Here is a 17,445-nt window from a genome sequence, read left to right on the forward strand (position 1 = left end):
TCACTAATAAATTTTATGAGGTTCCATTTAGGGGTAATCAATATACGATCTTAACATTATAGAAGAGATGCTGTTTCGAAAAAGGGAAAAAGCATATATAAAATGATTATTATAAAAATGAAGACCTCACAAATCAAAGTTCTTCTGAACCAATATCGTTTATCAGTGGTGATACCATAATTTATACAAAAATTATGACTATGTGATTGGTCAGATTTATACTAGATTTGACAGAAGAATATCAGAATGGATTTGTTTAGGAGCAAAATGGAGTGAGAAACAGTAGGCCGAGGCTAAAGCATGTTAATATACCAGGTTGTATATCAGCTAAATTTGTTTAGAGATATGAGGCAGGGATGTGTGCTGTCTCCTCTATTATTTACCATAATCTGTGTTTGGAATTTATGGCCTTGGCATAAATCCATAGTCCAGATATTAAGGGTATTGAGCTCAATGACTGTTTGCAGACAATCTACCTCTGGTTTCTATAGAATGTTGATAGAGATGTTTCTAAAGTTTGGGAAATCTTAGACCAATCCATTTTTTTTTCAAGGTTTAAAATAAAAATTTTTTTTAATTAAAATAAAACCAGTATAGGGAGGAATTATTCCACACTATAAAAGGAGAGCAGTGTCCAATAGGGGAGTGTACAGCCTGTGTAATAGGAGCAATCCTATTACACCTTACTGCACTGACTGGGAATCCAAATTGCCATTACACAGTGCCTTGCAAAAGTATTCACACCCCTTGACTTTTTTCGTATTTTGTTGCATTACAGCCTTAAGTTCAATGTTTTGTTAATCTGAATTTTATGTGATGGATAAGAACACAATAATCTAAGTTGGTGAAGTGAAATGAGAAAAATATATAAATAAAACTATTGTTTAGAAATAGAAAACAGAAAATTGGCATGTGCATATGTATTCACTCCCTTCGTTAGGAAGCCCATAAAAAGCTCTGGTGCAACCTATTACCTTCAGAAGTCACATAATTAGTAAAATGATGTCCATCTGTGTGCAGTCTAAGTGTCACATGATCTGTCATTACATATACACAACTTGTTTGAAAGGCCCCAAAAGCTGCAACACCTAAGCAAGAGGCATCACTAACCAAACACTGCCATGCCCAGGAGCACTATCAAATCTATCATAACTAAATGGAAAAAACATGGCACAACAGCAAACCTGCCAAGAGACTTCCGCCCACCAAAACTCACGGACCGGGCAAGGAGGGCATTAATCAGAGAGGCAGCACAGAGACCTAAGGTAACCCTGGAGGAGCTGCAGAGTTCCACAGCAGAGACTGGAGTATCTGTACATAAGAAGACAATAAGCCGTACGCGCCATAGAGTTGGGCTTTATGGCAGAGTGGCCAGAAGAAAGCCATTACTTTCAGCAAAAAACAAAAAGGCACGTTGTGAGTTTGCGAAAAGGCATATGGGAGACTCCCAAAATGCATGGAGGAAGGTGCTCTGGTCTGATGAAACTAAAATGTAACTTTTCGGCCACTAAAGAAAATGCTATGTCTGGCGCAAACCCAACACATCACCTCACCCAAAGAACACCATCCCCACAGTGAAACATGCTGGTGGAAGCATCATGCTGTGGGGATGTTTTTCAGCAGCCGCGACTGGGAAAGGTCAGAGTTGAGGGAAAGATGGATGGTGCTAAATACAGGGATATTCTTGAGCAAAACCTGTACCACTTTGTGCGTGATTTGAGGCTAGGACGGAGGTTCACCTTCCAGCAGGACAATGACCCCAAACACACTGCTAAAGCCTTTCAGAAGTTAAATATAATAAAAATAGAATAAACCAAATTTTTGATGTCGGATTGGATTCACTGACCTCCGTGTGATGCAGGTAAAATCACAATGAATCAGTCTTTATACAAAAGGTGGTCGCGCTGCCAGGTATACGTCTCAATTCACAAGCTTAAGAGAAGCGGCAATCTTCTTTGACACAACCAACACACTTGAGTCCCGCTGGATAGTAGCCTTTCCTCGAAGCAACCCTCCTACGGAATCAAAATTTAAGATAAAAGGGGAGATAGGCTGCGAACATATGGGAATAGTATATTTGTTGAAGTGCCCCTGTGGATTGTTTTATATAGGGAGAACATTGCGTAAACTTAAAACAAGGATACAGGAGCATATTAAAAATATAAAGAAAGGGCTAGTGTAACAAGATAGACCGACGAGAAGTGGAATGGATATTCAAAATTAAGACATTACAGCCCCATGGCTTAAACATTGATTTGGATTTGAAGCCCTGTTTGGTGGAATAATGTGGGGTAAATACAGGATCTCTGCTTATTGACTGAATAAGAAGTGGGTGTAGTATAAGCCGATAGTGGATAGTTATTGGTGGTATGGTATCATGTGACTATGGAAGAAGTTATGAATGAAGTAAAGAAATATAGGAGGGAGGTAATCTTAATGAAATAGTACGGAATGGACAGACTAAGGAGTGATTGCGGGATGTATGATTATGTTGGATATTGTTTGTAGAAACATTGGGAATAGTTGTAGCACTCCGAACAGGAGCGGGTTTGTATTAGGTTCTGATATCGGATATGATTTGTGTATGTTTATATGTTTTTTTTATACATCATTATTTATGTTCTTATAAATATTTGTGGTCCTAAGGAAGAGTATGTAATATGTGCAAAGGAATATGTACAAAATTATTTAAAAGAGTGTATTTTATAAGGTGGGTGTTTCTGCAAAGGAAGGGGAGGGGAAAGTCTTGAGATTAACCCTATATAAATGAAGTGTGTTGAAGAGGGTGCTATGGTCATCCCTGAGGAAGCCGTATCGGCGAAACCTAGGTCGGGCAGTGTGATTGATGGACCTTATGGACCTGATTTTATGATCATTTAAGGCGTGTTATTCATGATTTTATTGTAAGTATAATAAAAGAGTTTTGTTAACTCGACTTTGCGGCCCTTCACTATGTACCCGAAGGAAGGTTGCTTTGAAGAAAGGCTACTATCCAGCGGGACTCAAGTGTGTTGGTTGTGTCAAAGAAGATTGCTGCTTCTCTTGAGCTTGTGAATTGAGACGTATACCTGGCAGCGCGACCACCTTTTATATAAAGACTGCTAAAGCAACACTTGAGTGGTTTTAGGGGAAACATGTAAAGGTGTTGGAATGGCCTAATCAAAGCCCAGATCTCAATCCCAGTGGCGGATTACAATAGGGACGTTCGGGTCGGCAGCCCCGGGCCCAGCACCGCTGGGGGGCCCAATGCTGACCCGAACGCCCACATACTGCGGCGGGGCATGGGAGGGCATAGCTCCCTGTCCCGTCGCCGATCACCGGCATTCACCGCATAGGCTTCAGGCCTTGTAGGCCTGAGGCCTATGCGGTAGTGAAATCCTGGTGCAGGCGTGCGTGATGACGTCATCGCGCGCCTGTGCCGGGACGCAGCACTGTGACGCGCCTGACTCATCCCGCCCGCCTTCCTCTGCAAGCAAGCGCCTGGCCCTGGACATAGGTGAGTATTTATTTTTTCATTTTTGGTTCATTTTTTATTTAATTTGCCTACTTGGGGGGGGGGGGACGACGACGACGACACAGGAGGACACATTAGGTAAGATAAATCGATTACATGGGGGGGAATGTGGGGGGCTGTATGGGGCCAAATTATTATGGGAGGGAATACTATGTGGGGGCAAATTACTAGATGGGGCAGTGTGGGGGCAAATTATGAGGGAATACTATGTGGGGGCAAATTATTATGAGAGGGACTACTATGTGGGGGCAAATTACTAGATGGGGCAGTGTGGGGGCAAATTATTATGAGGGAATACTATGTGGGGGCAAATTATTATGAGAGGGACTACTATGTGGGGGCAAATTACTAGATGGGGCAGTGTGGGGGAAACTATTGTGTGGGGGCAAATTGCTGTGTGGGGGCAAATTATTATGGGAGGGACTACTATGTGGGGGCAAATTTCTATCTGGGGGCAGTGTGGGGGAAACTATTGTGTGGGGGTAATTGCTATGTGGGGACAGTGTGGGAAAATTGCTATGTGGGGGCAAATTACTATGTTGGGGAAATTTCCATGTGGGGACAGTGTGGGGTAATTTCTATGTGGGGACAGTGTGGGGTAATTTCTATGTGGGGACAGTGTGGGGTAATTTCTATGCGGGAGCAAATTACTATGGGGGGATTACTATGTGGGGGCAGTGTGGTGGAAATTACTATATGGGGGCATTGCTATTGGGGAGGCACTATAGGGGCAATTCTATTATTTCTGGGGACACTATACAGGGATTATTGCCTGGAGCACAATAGAGGGTGGTATTATTACTGGGGGCACTCTAGGGGACATTATAACTGCTGTAGACACTATAGGAACATTTGGGGTAATTTATCAAACTGGTGTAATGCAGAACTGGCTTAGATGCCCATAGCAGCCAATCAGATTCCACCTTTCATATTTGACAGCTCTTTTGGAAATCCAGTTCTACTTTACACCAGTTTGATAAATTACCCCAATTATATCTATCAGGGTCACTATTTTTTCAGCAGTATAGTTCCTGGGGCATTGGGGAGCACAACGGGCACAGTATTGGGGGTGGCAGGATGACACTGTGGGGACACCAGGATGAGGAGGTTGATGGCAAAATTTTGAAATCTAACGTGTCTGTGTTACAAACTGTAGAGACGAGATGCGGCTAAAAGAATTTGCTATGGTGGTCTGGGTCAAATGGAGGAGAAGAGGAAAGAGAAGGTCTACATGACAGGAGATGTCACTGGATGTAACAGGTATGTGGTGCTGTATTCTCCTCAATGTCTTTTTTATTACAATTATATGTATTTTAAATTTGACGACCAAATTTTTCAGTTTAGGACCCAATTTGGGGTATTTTTTTTTAGTCTGAAGATGTCATATGGCCTAAGAAGAGACTGTGGCGCCCATGAAGCACCGCAGCCTCTTCATACAAAAAACAACAACAAACTAAACTAAAATGGAGGGGGGGGGGCCCAAGTTGGGTAGACAGCCCCGGGCCTATCATGCACTTAATCCGCCCCTGCTCAATCCAATAGAATATCTGTGGTTGCCGCAAAAGGTGGCTCTACAAAGTATTGACTTTAGGGGGGTGAATAGTTATGTACGTTGACCTTTTCTGTTATTTTGTCATATTTGTTGCTTGCTTCACAATAAAAGAATAAATAAAAACATCTTCTAAGCTGTGGGCATGTTCTGTAAATTAAATGATGTTGTGAGGTTGTGAGGCACCAAAATATGAAAAAAGTCAAGGGGGTGAATACTTTTGCAAGGCACTGTACTGCTGCTTTTAGGTTTGCAATAGATGATACCTTGGTAATTCCAGCAAACCTTGCTTTTTATTGGGGTGCAAGTGCTGTGTGATACAGCCATTAACAGGGTGTATTACTAGGAAATATTTGTATGTCTTATTAGCCCATGTACGGTGCAGTTATATGTTCTAAAGCATTTTTTGGGGTGTATTAGTGGAAAAAAGGGCTTATTTGCTGTTGTGTGGTGAAGTGAGAAAATTACAGACTTTTTTGGGGTGCATTAGTGGAAAAAAGGGCTTATTTGCCATTCAGCGCTGCAGTTATATGTTCTAAAGCCTTTTTTGTGGTGTATTAGTGGAAAAAAAGGCTTGTTAGCCGTTGTGTGGTGAAGTGACAAAATTGCTGTCACGATCAGTGTGGGGGGGAAACTCTACACTGAACACAGGAGGGAAGGGGAATAGTAACTGGGCCTGGAAACTAGGGAAGAAACAGGTCACCTCCTAGACAACCCTAATCCAGGCCCTAACTATCTATTAATATGAATAGACCTTGAAGATAGGAATATTCATATGCAAGATACCTAGGCCTTTATATCCCTATAAGGCCCCAGAAAAGGTTAGGACCAGAGACAACCTATTCCTCCTTAGATGGACGAATAAAAGTCTCTGTCTCAGGCTCAGATACAAACAACAGGGAATATAACAAACACAAACAAACGTGACACTTAACTTCTGTAGAGGCGGACGAGCAGGAACACCAGAGACAAACTCGCACCAGCTCAGCCAAACCCAAATGAAGCTATCTACCGCATAGTCAGAAGGGTGGGGTCAGACTATAAAGGGTAGAAGTGACGACCACTGAGCAACAACTGATAAAAGGGAACTGGTCATTAACCCTATCAACACTGAATCAAGAGAAATCCAGGAGGATGTTAGATTCCTGCACGCTCAGCCAATCTCCTTGATTTGCTGACATCAGTCACCTGAGGGACCATGACAATTGCAGCCTTTTTTGGGGTGTATTAGTGGGAAAAAAAGGGCTTGTTAGCTGTTAAGCGGTGCAGTTATATGTTCTAAAGCCTTTTTGGGGGAGTATTAGTGGAAAAAAAGGGCTTATTAGCCGTTGTGCTGTGAAGTGATAAAATTACAGCCTTTTTGGGGTGTATTAGTGTAAAAAAAGGCTTTGGGGTGTATTAATTTCCTTTTTATTAATTTATTTGATCTAACAGTAGGTCAGACAGAGAAGTGACAGGCCCTGCACAGAGTCATAAATGTTTCTGGCGCAGGCACAGGTCACAGCAGAGTAAGAGGGTGTGGCAGCAGGAGTCACTTCAAGAGGCCTGAGCTCCCTGTGTCATATAGCGGTCCTGTCTTGACCAGCAACCCAGCGGTGCTTGAATGTTTAACTCTGTCATCCACTTCGTCCCAAGTGACATCAGACATCCCCAGCCAAGAGTCAGTAGGTTCGTCAGACACAACCCTTAGTTGGCATGGCCCGGGAGCAGGCCCTGTGCCCTCACCTATCCTCAAGCTGCATCTGTCCTTTTCTGTTCAGCCAAGTATTATATGCTGTGCGCTCAGTTCCACTGTACAGCGAGGACGAGCTACTAGAGGACAGTCAGGATCTGGAGGAGACATCCGCCACTTCCTCCGGTAGGCTGGCAAGTAGTGATGAGGAGAGTGGTGTGCGAGCTGGTGTTACGAGCGGTCAGGCTCCTGGCTCAGAGACCGCTGAGGAGGACATCAGTGACGTGCAGACAGTACTCGATGATGATGTAGCTGATCGCAATTGGGAGCCGGGTGACTAAGGGACTTCACCATCATCATCGGGAGAAAGAGGGTGGCAGCTTGCGTGTGAGGCAGTGGCGGAGCCAGGAAGTCAGTAGCGTGGCCGGGAGTCAGCAGGGTGGCAGCAGTAGGAGGTTGGGAGCCAAACGTGCCCGGGGTAGACCACCCGCTTTGCAGGAGTTTACCTGCCCGGAAAGTAGTGGTGCAGGGGTTCACGGAGGCAGCACTGTAGCAGTCAGTCAGTGTGGAGTGTTGGGGGTAAAATCACCTACTCAGCGGTGTGACAGTTTTTTGTTAAGCCACCGGAGGAGGTGAACATGGCCATTTGCCAAATCTGTGGGCAGAAGGTGAAGCATGGCCAGGATGCCAATGTTGGCCCCACGTCAATATATGCAGCGTCACCATAAAGTGGCCTGGGAGAACTGTGGCTCCGATGCGGTGGTCCAGCCTGCCGCAGCAACCGCTGCATCACCCAGTCGCACGCATCCGTTTTCAGGCAGTCAAGAATCCACCATCTCAGCTGAAGGGTGCTGTCTGTCCTTGCCATCATCTGCTGATCCTGATGCTCCTGCTTGTCAATCCGTCAGCAATCAATCACGGAAGCGATTGCCAAGAGACAACAGTATGGGTGCACTCATCCAACGGCGCAGAAGCTGAATGTGCTTCTGGCCAAGTTGCTGGTGCTGAAGTCCCTCCCTTTCCAAGTGGTGGACTCTGCACCTTTCAGAGAACTGATGGATTGTGCCGAGCCGAGGTGGAGAGTCCCAAGCTGTCATTTCTTTGCCAAAAAGGCAGTACCGGCCCTGCACACGTATGTAGAACAGAAGGTGGGCTAGTCCTTGAGCCTGTCAGTGTGTCTGCCAAAGTGAATGGCAGCACTGACGCGTGGATCTGTAACTACGGTCAGGGACAATACATGTCCTTTACAGCCCACTGGGTGAATGTGGTTCCTGCACACCCACACCAGCAACTTGGCCAGGTAACACCGCTTCCGCCTCCACGTTCTCATGCCATTGGTCCTGCGACAATGTCCGCCTCTGTCTCCTCATCCTCCACCGTGTCCTCAGCCTCCACTGCAGGGACAATTCACAGTGCCCCTTCAGCATACCACATGTGCAGGGCACGGCGGTATCATGTTGTTCTGCACCTCATTTGCCTGGGGGAAAGGAGTTACACAGGGAAGGAACTGCTCTGTGTCTTTCATCAAGAAATCGAATCCTGTCTTTCTCCACAACTCAAAATCAGAACCATGGTGACCAACAATGGGAATAACATGGTGTCGGCGCTGCATCAAGGAGGGCTGAGCCATGCGCCCTGCATGGCGCATGTGTTCAATCTGGTTGTCAAGCGGTTCCAGAAGTCTTCCACCCATCTGCAAGACATCCTAAAAATGGCTAGGAAACTTTGCATGTACTTCAGCCACTCATACACATCCCCCAACATAGGCTGATATGCAAAGTTTTCACCCTTTGGAATTCCACCCTCCATATGTTGGACCGACTATATGAATAAATGATTTCTTGATGATCCAAGTGGACAGCAGTACACTCCTATGTAACTTCGATGTCAGCCAGTGGCAGCTCATGCTTGACACCTGCCATTTGCTCAGGACCTTTTGAGGATGCCACGTTATTTTTCAGTCGCCAGGACTATGGGATGAACAACGTCATTCCACTGCTTCATACCCTGGAACAGATGCTGTTAAATCTGTCCTGGTCAGGGGACTGGAGATGTGGCGCGTACATCTCACGGCCACATGAGACCTGTGGGGGCTGAACTGGAGAAGGATATTGAAGCACAAGCGATGTGTAGCGAAATGGGTGGTTTTTACACACAGGTGACAAGAGAGGAGGAGCAGGAGCAGCCGGAGGAGCAAAAGGGAGATGAGGAAGACAAGGCAGATGACCCAGACACACCATGGCAGTATGCAGTGGAGATGGAGGCAGGGAGTCCCTCCGAGTCACTTGCACAAGAGGGATGGCTTTTTACAACCGCTGAGAGAAAGGACAAACTGAACTACTATAGAGACATCCTATGTAGTCAGTTGGCCACTGCCTATCTGCCCCATCGTCCATCCTCTCGCAGGTCGGACCGGGGGTCCTCTGCGCTCTTGTTCCACTGCCATGGCTGCTGTGGAGGGTTAGGCGCAGTAACAGCTCCATCAGCAGCAGCTTGAGTCTGAGTTGATGAACAGCTTTCTTAACCGCCTAGTGAAGAAACTACTCACCAGCAGCAGCAGCTAGACCTGGAGCAGAACCTGAACTAGCAGGTGGTGGCATACTTGGACAGCACCCTGCCACCCCTTATTGAAGATCCGCTGGACTACTTGGCAGTCAAACTGGATTTGTGGCCGCAACTGGCCGAGTTTGCCCTGGAAATGCTGTCCTGCCCAGCCAGTAGTGTGGCATCACAGCAGGTGTTTAGTGCGGCAGGGGGCATAGTTACCCCAAAGAGAACTCGCCTGTCCACCTAAAATGTGGAGAGCCTGACCTTTGTCAAGATGAATCAGGCTTGGATCAGCCAGGATTACCACCCACTAATGCCTGATACATCAGATTAGATTATCCATGCTGCCTCAGCCAATCCTTCACAAAAGAGACCGGTTTCTTCTGGCTACCTGCCTCAGCTACTATTCTGATGTTGCCACCCGCCTGATGTTACACATCTGATGCCAAGTGCTCCTTCTTACATCCACCATCATCAGTGGGTACGGTTATTGCCCTCACCTCGCCCTTCTGTCACCGGGTCACTCTGTGGTCTCCTGATGCTGCTGCTACCTCACCACTCAGGTCTCCTCATGCTGCTGTTGCTACCTCCACACTGTGACCTTGCCAGTCTTTGGCCTTCTCATGCTGCTGCTGCACCTCCACACTCTCACCACTATGTCACTGGGCCACTCTGTGGTCTCTTCATGCTGCTGCTACCTTCAATTCTATGTCTCTGGACCACTCTGTGGTCTCCTCATGCTGCTGCCACCTCACCACTATGTCATTGGGCCACTCTGTAGACTACACATGCTGTTTCCGCCCTTCTCACTGTGACTTGGCCACTAGTGTCCCTGTTTGCCCTTGTTGACATCATCATTTATTTGACCCATCTTCTGATCTGTCAGAAGGAAGGAAAAATGAGAAGCAAAATGGATCCTGTCGATGTAGCAGCTGTAAGGCCTGTATGGTCCCATCAGAATTGGCTTATAATTTGGTAGCCAAAAGCAGTAGTGAGTACAAAACACAGAAGACATGCAGATATTCCATTCACGTGTCATCTCTTTTTTGGATCCACTCCTGTTTTTTTGGGCTTTAGCAATACTGATGGATTACTGACCAAATGCTGTCCGAGTGAAGGCGGATGCTCAACAGACAATCTGTTTTTTGGGGGTTATTTTCTGAGAGATCAGAGGAAGGGCAAAATAATCAGTGACGTCAACACAAACTTAAGCCTCATTCACACGTCAGTGTTTCATGGTTGTGTTCTGTATGTGTTCTCCACGGACAGCACACGTCCTCATTCATTTTAATGTGTGTATTCACACATCAGTGTTTTATCACGGTCCGTGGATTTGTGTTTTTTAACACGGATGCATGCTCTATTTTGTCTGTGTTCATGGATCCATAACGCCTAATATGGTCTATGGGTCTCTGAAAACCATGGATGCCATCCACGTTGCATTCGTGTTTCATAGATCATTAAGAAGAGATTCTCAGAAAATTATTTTTCAGCTGTTCAGTGTCAGTAAAACACGGATGCTACATGGACAGCAAAAAACGGACACATGAACCCAACATGGATCCTTCACTGACAGCTTCACGAATGCATCACTGAACACCTGCTCACGGATTTGAGCACGGACATGGACGTGTGAATAAGGCTTTACTGCTGACACCCTCTCCACTTTGTCGGGGGGCTCTACTTGTATAAGCGTTTAATAGAACAGGTTCTGTAGACATCTATGTGGAATCAGCTAACGACAGTGTAAAAGGAGTGCGCTTCTTCTTGACGCTAACATTAACCTGTAAGGCTGAGTTCACACTGGAGTTATTTGGTCAGTTTTGGCTCCGTGACTGCCCAAATAAGTAAAGTGTGCAGGGAATCTAAGAGCGACACCTGTCCTCTGCATGTCATACTGACTCGCAGTATTATTTCACTACTACAGCAGACTCCCTATGCGTGTTACTGCAAGGCACAATGTTCTACACCCCTATAAAGTCCCTCTGCATTTTTAACGCGATTCACCACAAATAAATTCGGATCTAATCTTTTCGGAAAATTCTGTGAACCGGCGGAATATAATTTTTGAGAAATTCGCTCATCTCTAATTTCCATCAATGATTGTGAGCCAAAACCAAGAGTGGAGCCTCCAGAGACATAAGGTGTAAGGGAAAGATCTGCACCTGTTCTGTGTTTAGAGCCGCACCAGGTTTTGGCTCAAAATCACTGCTGACTGAACACTGACATGTGAATGAGGCATTACTTTTAGGCAGCATTAGTAAATGTGGTCCTGTATGTTTGGAGGAGGATTTTTCAATGCTGATTGCTGTTATTCTTGTGTAAATGTATGAAATTGAAAACTAGTAAAAATTGCTCTATTAATCTATCATCTCAAACATTCTTGAGATTTCAGCAGAGATGTCATTTTATTAGATTAAGTTGTGAAGGTTTGAAATATACAACAATGAGAACAATTAAAGGGCAAATTAAATTTCTCTGTTGGATTACACAAAACATTAAGTTTTCACTTGGAAGCTTTAAAAGGCTCCTGTTTCTAGATATTGGTGTTACTGATACAGTGATCAGAACATCCACAGAATGCATCCAGGGTCGGTAGAGACACATTCTCAGTAGCCCAGTCAGAGCTCTTAATCTTGTAGCCGGGTGGTGGAGTAATTCCTGCTAGTATGTAGACCAGCCAATAAGTGTATTTTTCTCACCAGCACAGGACACATTAGATGGACTTTCTGAGAGACAGTTGACTGTCAGAAAGTCTATCTAGTGTGCCCTGTGATGGTGAGAAAAATGTTGACGATTTTTCTAAATTGCTCATATAACTTCCATATAATTATTATTAAAGGGTTTGTCCAGAGCTGAACCTGGACATACCTATAATTTCACCCAGGCAGCACCCCCTGATGTTAGCATTGGAGCATTTCATGCTCCGATGCTCTCCCTTGCCCTGCGCAGGATCGCACAGGGCAAGGGCTCTTTTATTTTCTATAACACACTGCAGGGCAGAGGCTTTTGCCCAGCAGTGTGTTCGGTGACTTCACCGGCTCTGATTGGAAGGCTTTAGCGCTGCCCTAGCTGTTTTACAGGCTAGGACAGTGCTAAAGCCCGCCCATCAGTGCCGGTGACGTCACCGGGCTCACTGATGGGCGGAAGCCTCCGCCTGGCAGCCCTAAGAGGAGCCCGGCTCATCACCGGAACTCCACAAAATGCCTTTGCCCTGCGCGATTCAGTGCAGGGCAAAGAAGAGCATCGGAGCATGAACTGCTCCAATGTTCTTGTAAGGTTGCTGCCTGGTTGAAATTCTGGGTATGTCCGGGTTCAGCTCTGAACCCGGACAACTCCTTTAAAAAACAAAAACAAAACAGCAGGGTCAGCCATAGCAAGTTATTAACAGCAAAACACGAGAATGCTTTTATAAAAAATTATTAAAGTGGAAAACTTGGCAAAACTTCTTATGTTTTATGTGATGTATTAAGAGTAAATTAATATTTGTTTGTGGGATAATATCTTTAACTTTGCTTCATTTGTCAAGTACAGTATATACCAGTGATGGTGAACCTTTTAGAGACCGCGTGCCCAAACTGCAACCTAAAGCCCACTTATTTATCGCCAAGTGCCAACCCAGAAATTTAACCTGAATACCAATATAGTATATCTTCCATGTACTTTATCATTTAGCTTTAATAGCTTGCCTACATTTAATGCGTTGCCTGTGCCATTCATGGTGGCAGGAAAAGTCTATGGCATATTGGTACACCATAGACTTTTTCCAGGGGGCGGGTGCCCACAGAGAGGGTTCTGAGTGCCGCCTCTGGCAACCGTGCCATAGGTTTGCCAACACTGGTATATACTGTAATAGCCTTGGATATGGAAGACAGGCACAGTTAAAGGAGTTCTGCAGCCAGAACATATTGATGACCTGTCCTCAGGATAGGGCATCAGTATCTGATCGGTAGGGGGGTCTGAATCCTGGCTCCCCACCAATCATCTGTTTGAAGAGTAAGTGGCACCCATATCAGCACTGCCTCCTTACACTGCACATCATCTCATTTGTAACGGCGACATAGTGTAATTACAAGTGCTCATCCCATTTAAGTGTATGGGGTGAGTACTTGTAATTACACTTTGGAGACAACGCGGAGGGCACTCTTGAAGAGGAAGTAGTCCTCGCACAAGCGCCTCCTCCTCTTCAAACAGCAGCTGTGGGTTGTCGGGAGCCCCCCAAGCCTGAGGATAGATCATCAATATGTACTGGCTGCACAACTCCTTTAACGCATTTCACTATGTAACATAAGTTGTATGTAAATGCTATCTAAATTTTCCTTTCAGGTTCAAAAGTTCAAGGAAATGTTTAAAAAGAAGAAGAAGAAGGAGGACGAAGTAAATGAACCCCAGACCCCAAGCCCAGACAATCAGCCAAATGGTGAGATCCCAAACTCAGGCCCTATTATTTATTATATCTATGAGTCAGAAGAAGAGGAAGATGAAGATGATAAGAAAGATGAACCTCCTCCAGAGCCCCCTCAGCCGGTCAATGACAAACCTCATAAATTCAAGGATCACTACCTGAAGAAGCCTAAATTCTGTGACGTGTGCGCTAGAATGATTGTCTGTAAGTTATCCTTAATACTTTTTCAGTTTCAGAAAGGTTGTAGTCACAGCTGGGACTAGCAGTAAAATAGCATAAAATGTTCCTTTTATCTTCTTTAAAGAGAACCTGTCACTGTTAAAATGCAGTGCGGTCTGCAGGCAGCATGTTATAGAGCAGGAGGAGCTGAGCAGACTGATATATAGTTTTAAGAGAAAAGATTCAGTAAAATCTGTAATTTGTTCATTTTAATCTCTCTTCTATCTATGCTTAGGAGTCATGTGGGTGGTCCTCTAAGTGATTGACAGTTCTCTCTGTATGACTAAGCATACAGAGATACAGTAGTTGTCAGCCACTGTGACAGTGACAGGGGGACATCCACTTCATCTACAGGAAAGAAGGCTTCTACACCAACATAGAAGGGGATTCTTTACGGTAAGAGCAGTGAGACTAAAATAGGTGGTGATGGTGAGTTCACTAAAATAGTTGAAGAGGGGCCTGGATGTATTTCTGGAGTGTAATAATATTACAGGCTATAGCTACTAGAGAGGGGTCGTTGATCCAGGGAGTTATTCTGATTGCCTGATTGGAGTCGGGAACGAACTTTTCCCCTAAAATGAGGAAAATTAGCTTCTACCTCAGTTTTTTTTTTTAACTTTCTTCTGGATCAACTTTGCAGGATAACAGGCCGAACTGGATGGGCATGTGTCTTTGTTCCGCTTTACAAACTATGTTATTGAGTAGGACCTCTCACATGACTCCTAAGCATAAAAAGAACAGAGGTTTAGATAAATAAATTACAAGTTTTACTGAATATTTTCCCATCAATCTGCTCAGCTTCTCCTGCTCTATCACATACTGCCAGTAGACTGCACTGCATTTTCATAGTGAATGGTTCTCTTTAGAGGAGTTTTCTAGTAATATTGATTTTTAAGCACGTGTCCACACCCTGCCCCCTGAAATTAATACGTACCTTCTCCAATCCGCTCCATGGTTACATGCACTGCTTCAGCCAATGGATGGCAGTGCGTAATGGATGGAACTGGTAACTGCAGTGATGCTCCCATTGAAGTAAATAAGAGCTGGTTGTCACCATTGTTATTGTTGCTCCTAAGTCAGCTCCTTTCTGGGGCCAGACCTTCCCTGGCTGGTTTGATTGATAGAGCCCGACAGTGGCAAAACAGCGATAGTGGGACTTGCCACAGAAATGATTGGTGATTGGGTGCAACAAGAGCAATGGTGAAGCCCACACTGCACCAAATCCCTAATCTGCATATTAAGAAAAAGCATCATAACATGAGAATGGAGCCTCTGATCAACTAAAGAAAAACAGCATCTTAAAATGGTGAATCAAAGCTTTGTCTCTGTGCAAACAGTTAGATAGGGAGGTCACTGTTGACAGATTCCCTTTGAAGAATCTATATAATATAGGAGACGTTTATGGATGTTCTTGAAAAGATACCAAATCATGGTATTTCTCAAGTCCTACTGGGACTGGTACCACAGCCGAGTCCCATTCACTTGAATGTCAATAGTGCGTTGCAGTACCAAGCGCAGCCACTACTCACAGAAATGAGTAGCGCTTGGGTGCAACAAGAGCAATGGTGATGCCCACATTGCACCAAAGGCCTAATCTGCATATTTACTTAGGAAGAAGCCTTGGATCAACAAAAGAAAAGCATCATTTTAATCAGGATAACCACAGCTATGTGTCTATGCAAGCAGTTTGTGTTCAACTGAATTATTGGGTCAACGAATTGCTGAGTTTTTGAGTGACATTACAAAAAAAGGCCTCCACTAATTTTAAAGTTCTTATCGTTCTGTTACAATATAATATTGGGGCACTTTACACTGTACAGTTGTTTCTGGGTTGTATGTATAATTCCAATCATGACAATGGTGCCTACTCATGTATACTGCTATTAGGCTCAGTTCCAAGTGTATGTGGGCCCATGGCTTAAAGTAGACTATCCTACCCTTGACTTGACAAGTATAGAGCAGCTTTACCCACATATTTGTGAGCCCTGGCATCTAACCAGGTTTGCCTATTGCTGCTGACAACCCTGACAGTGATCTGTAAAGAACAGAGCATTATGTCCATGGTCACACAATGTTTTTTTTGTGGTAGTATTCTATGGTGATTATGGCCTTATACAGTTGTCATTTTCTCCAGATGCTTCTTTAGTCCAACATAACAACAACTGCAGTGGGACTCAGACATCTCAGACATTGGTGGCATATTGCTAGGTCCCAGAATGGAGCCTTAAAAGTGCCAGAGGGCGCACTGCACATGCACAGCCGCCCTCCATTCATTCACTCAGCTATTTTCGGCAGTCTAATTGAAAAGAATGGGAAGAGCACTGCGCAAGGACGGCCACCACTCCATTAATTTCCATGGGGCTGACAAAAATAGCCGATCTAGTGCTCAGCTATTTTCAGCGCTTCCATAGGAATGAATGGAGGATGGCCATGCATGCACAGTGGCATATCAGGTCCTAGAGATATACCACCAATGTCTGTTGTTGTGATGTTGGACTAAAGAAGCATCTGGAGAAAATGACACCTTTATAACCACCACAGAATACTACCACGGAAAAAAAAAAACATTGTGTGACCATGGACATCTTGTTATTCTAAGTAAAGGTGCAAGTTTCAGAGGTGGGACCCGCACCTATCAGACATTGGGTGAATATATTAGCAATATACCACCAATGTCTGAGGTGAGACAACCTCTTTAATGTCACCCGCTTCTACTGGTGGTTCATGTCAATGAGATAATACAGTATTTGTTAAAAAAAGTTTGCCATTCCAGAATGATTTTAACAGAAAAGCATGGAAGATGTACAGTAGTGGATGACATTTTAAGTAGAAACCATGCAGAAAAGAAACATTAACTTCTGCTTATATTATTTGCCTTTATTTGTTTGCAGTAAACAACAAATTTGGACTGAGATGTAAAAACTGCAAGACTAACATTCATCACCATTGTCAGTCCTATGTGGAGTTCCAGAAATGTTTTGGGAAAATAGTAAGTTCTAGAAGTTTTTCACACAATCTTATTCACTTGCTACCAATGTAACAACACATTAAAGGGTTTCTGTCACCTGAAAAATGGGTATTAAGCTGGCTGACATCAGCGATGTGCTAATGTCAGCTGAACATAACTATATTAGTGGACGAAAGTAGAGCACGGCGGCACTGCTGACAACAGGTGTGAGCTTCGGTCCTCAGTGCTCACCAGTAAAAAACCTGAGGGTAATTATAAATGTGGGCATTGTTCCTTTTGCGCATTAAACACGTGCAGAAAATGGTTAGTGATAGGAGGGGTCCAGCACACGGTGCGGGACTTCATAACGTGTCGCACGCCATACGTTGTGAATGCCGTATTTTGCCCTTGCAATAGGTACTATATAGGTAAAACCATTCGCCCGCTCTTCGAACGGATACGGGAACATGTAAATTCCATTCGTTCTGGTAAAGGGTGTCCCCGCCTTATTGAGCATGTTAGGGACGCGCATAACGGTCATCCCCGTTGTCTTTCCTTTGCGGGAGTGGAACAGGTCCGACCCATCCCTAGG

At 44.6% G+C, this 17,445-nt stretch overlaps 1 protein-coding gene across 2 annotated transcripts in view; it reads left to right on the forward strand.

Annotated features, from left to right (window-relative positions):
- STAC3 (SH3 and cysteine rich domain 3) overlaps positions 1-17,445 on the forward strand; it is a 129,882-nt gene that overhangs the window by 59,458 nt on the left and 52,979 nt on the right. For both annotated transcript variants that reach the window (XM_044286429.1, XM_044286428.1), the window contains exons 2-3: positions 13,609-13,891; positions 16,798-16,895. In XM_044286429.1, the coding sequence (XP_044142364.1) occupies positions 13,627-13,891; positions 16,798-16,895 (363 nt within the window). In that variant the 5' untranslated portion in view covers positions 13,609-13,626. The remainder of the gene's footprint in view (positions 1-13,608; positions 13,892-16,797; positions 16,896-17,445) is intronic.

This window comes from Bufo gargarizans, chromosome 3, assembly GCF_014858855.1.
Source record: "Bufo gargarizans isolate SCDJY-AF-19 chromosome 3, ASM1485885v1, whole genome shotgun sequence".
In the NCBI taxonomy this organism is placed as follows: Eukaryota; Metazoa; Chordata; class Amphibia; order Anura; family Bufonidae; genus Bufo; species Bufo gargarizans.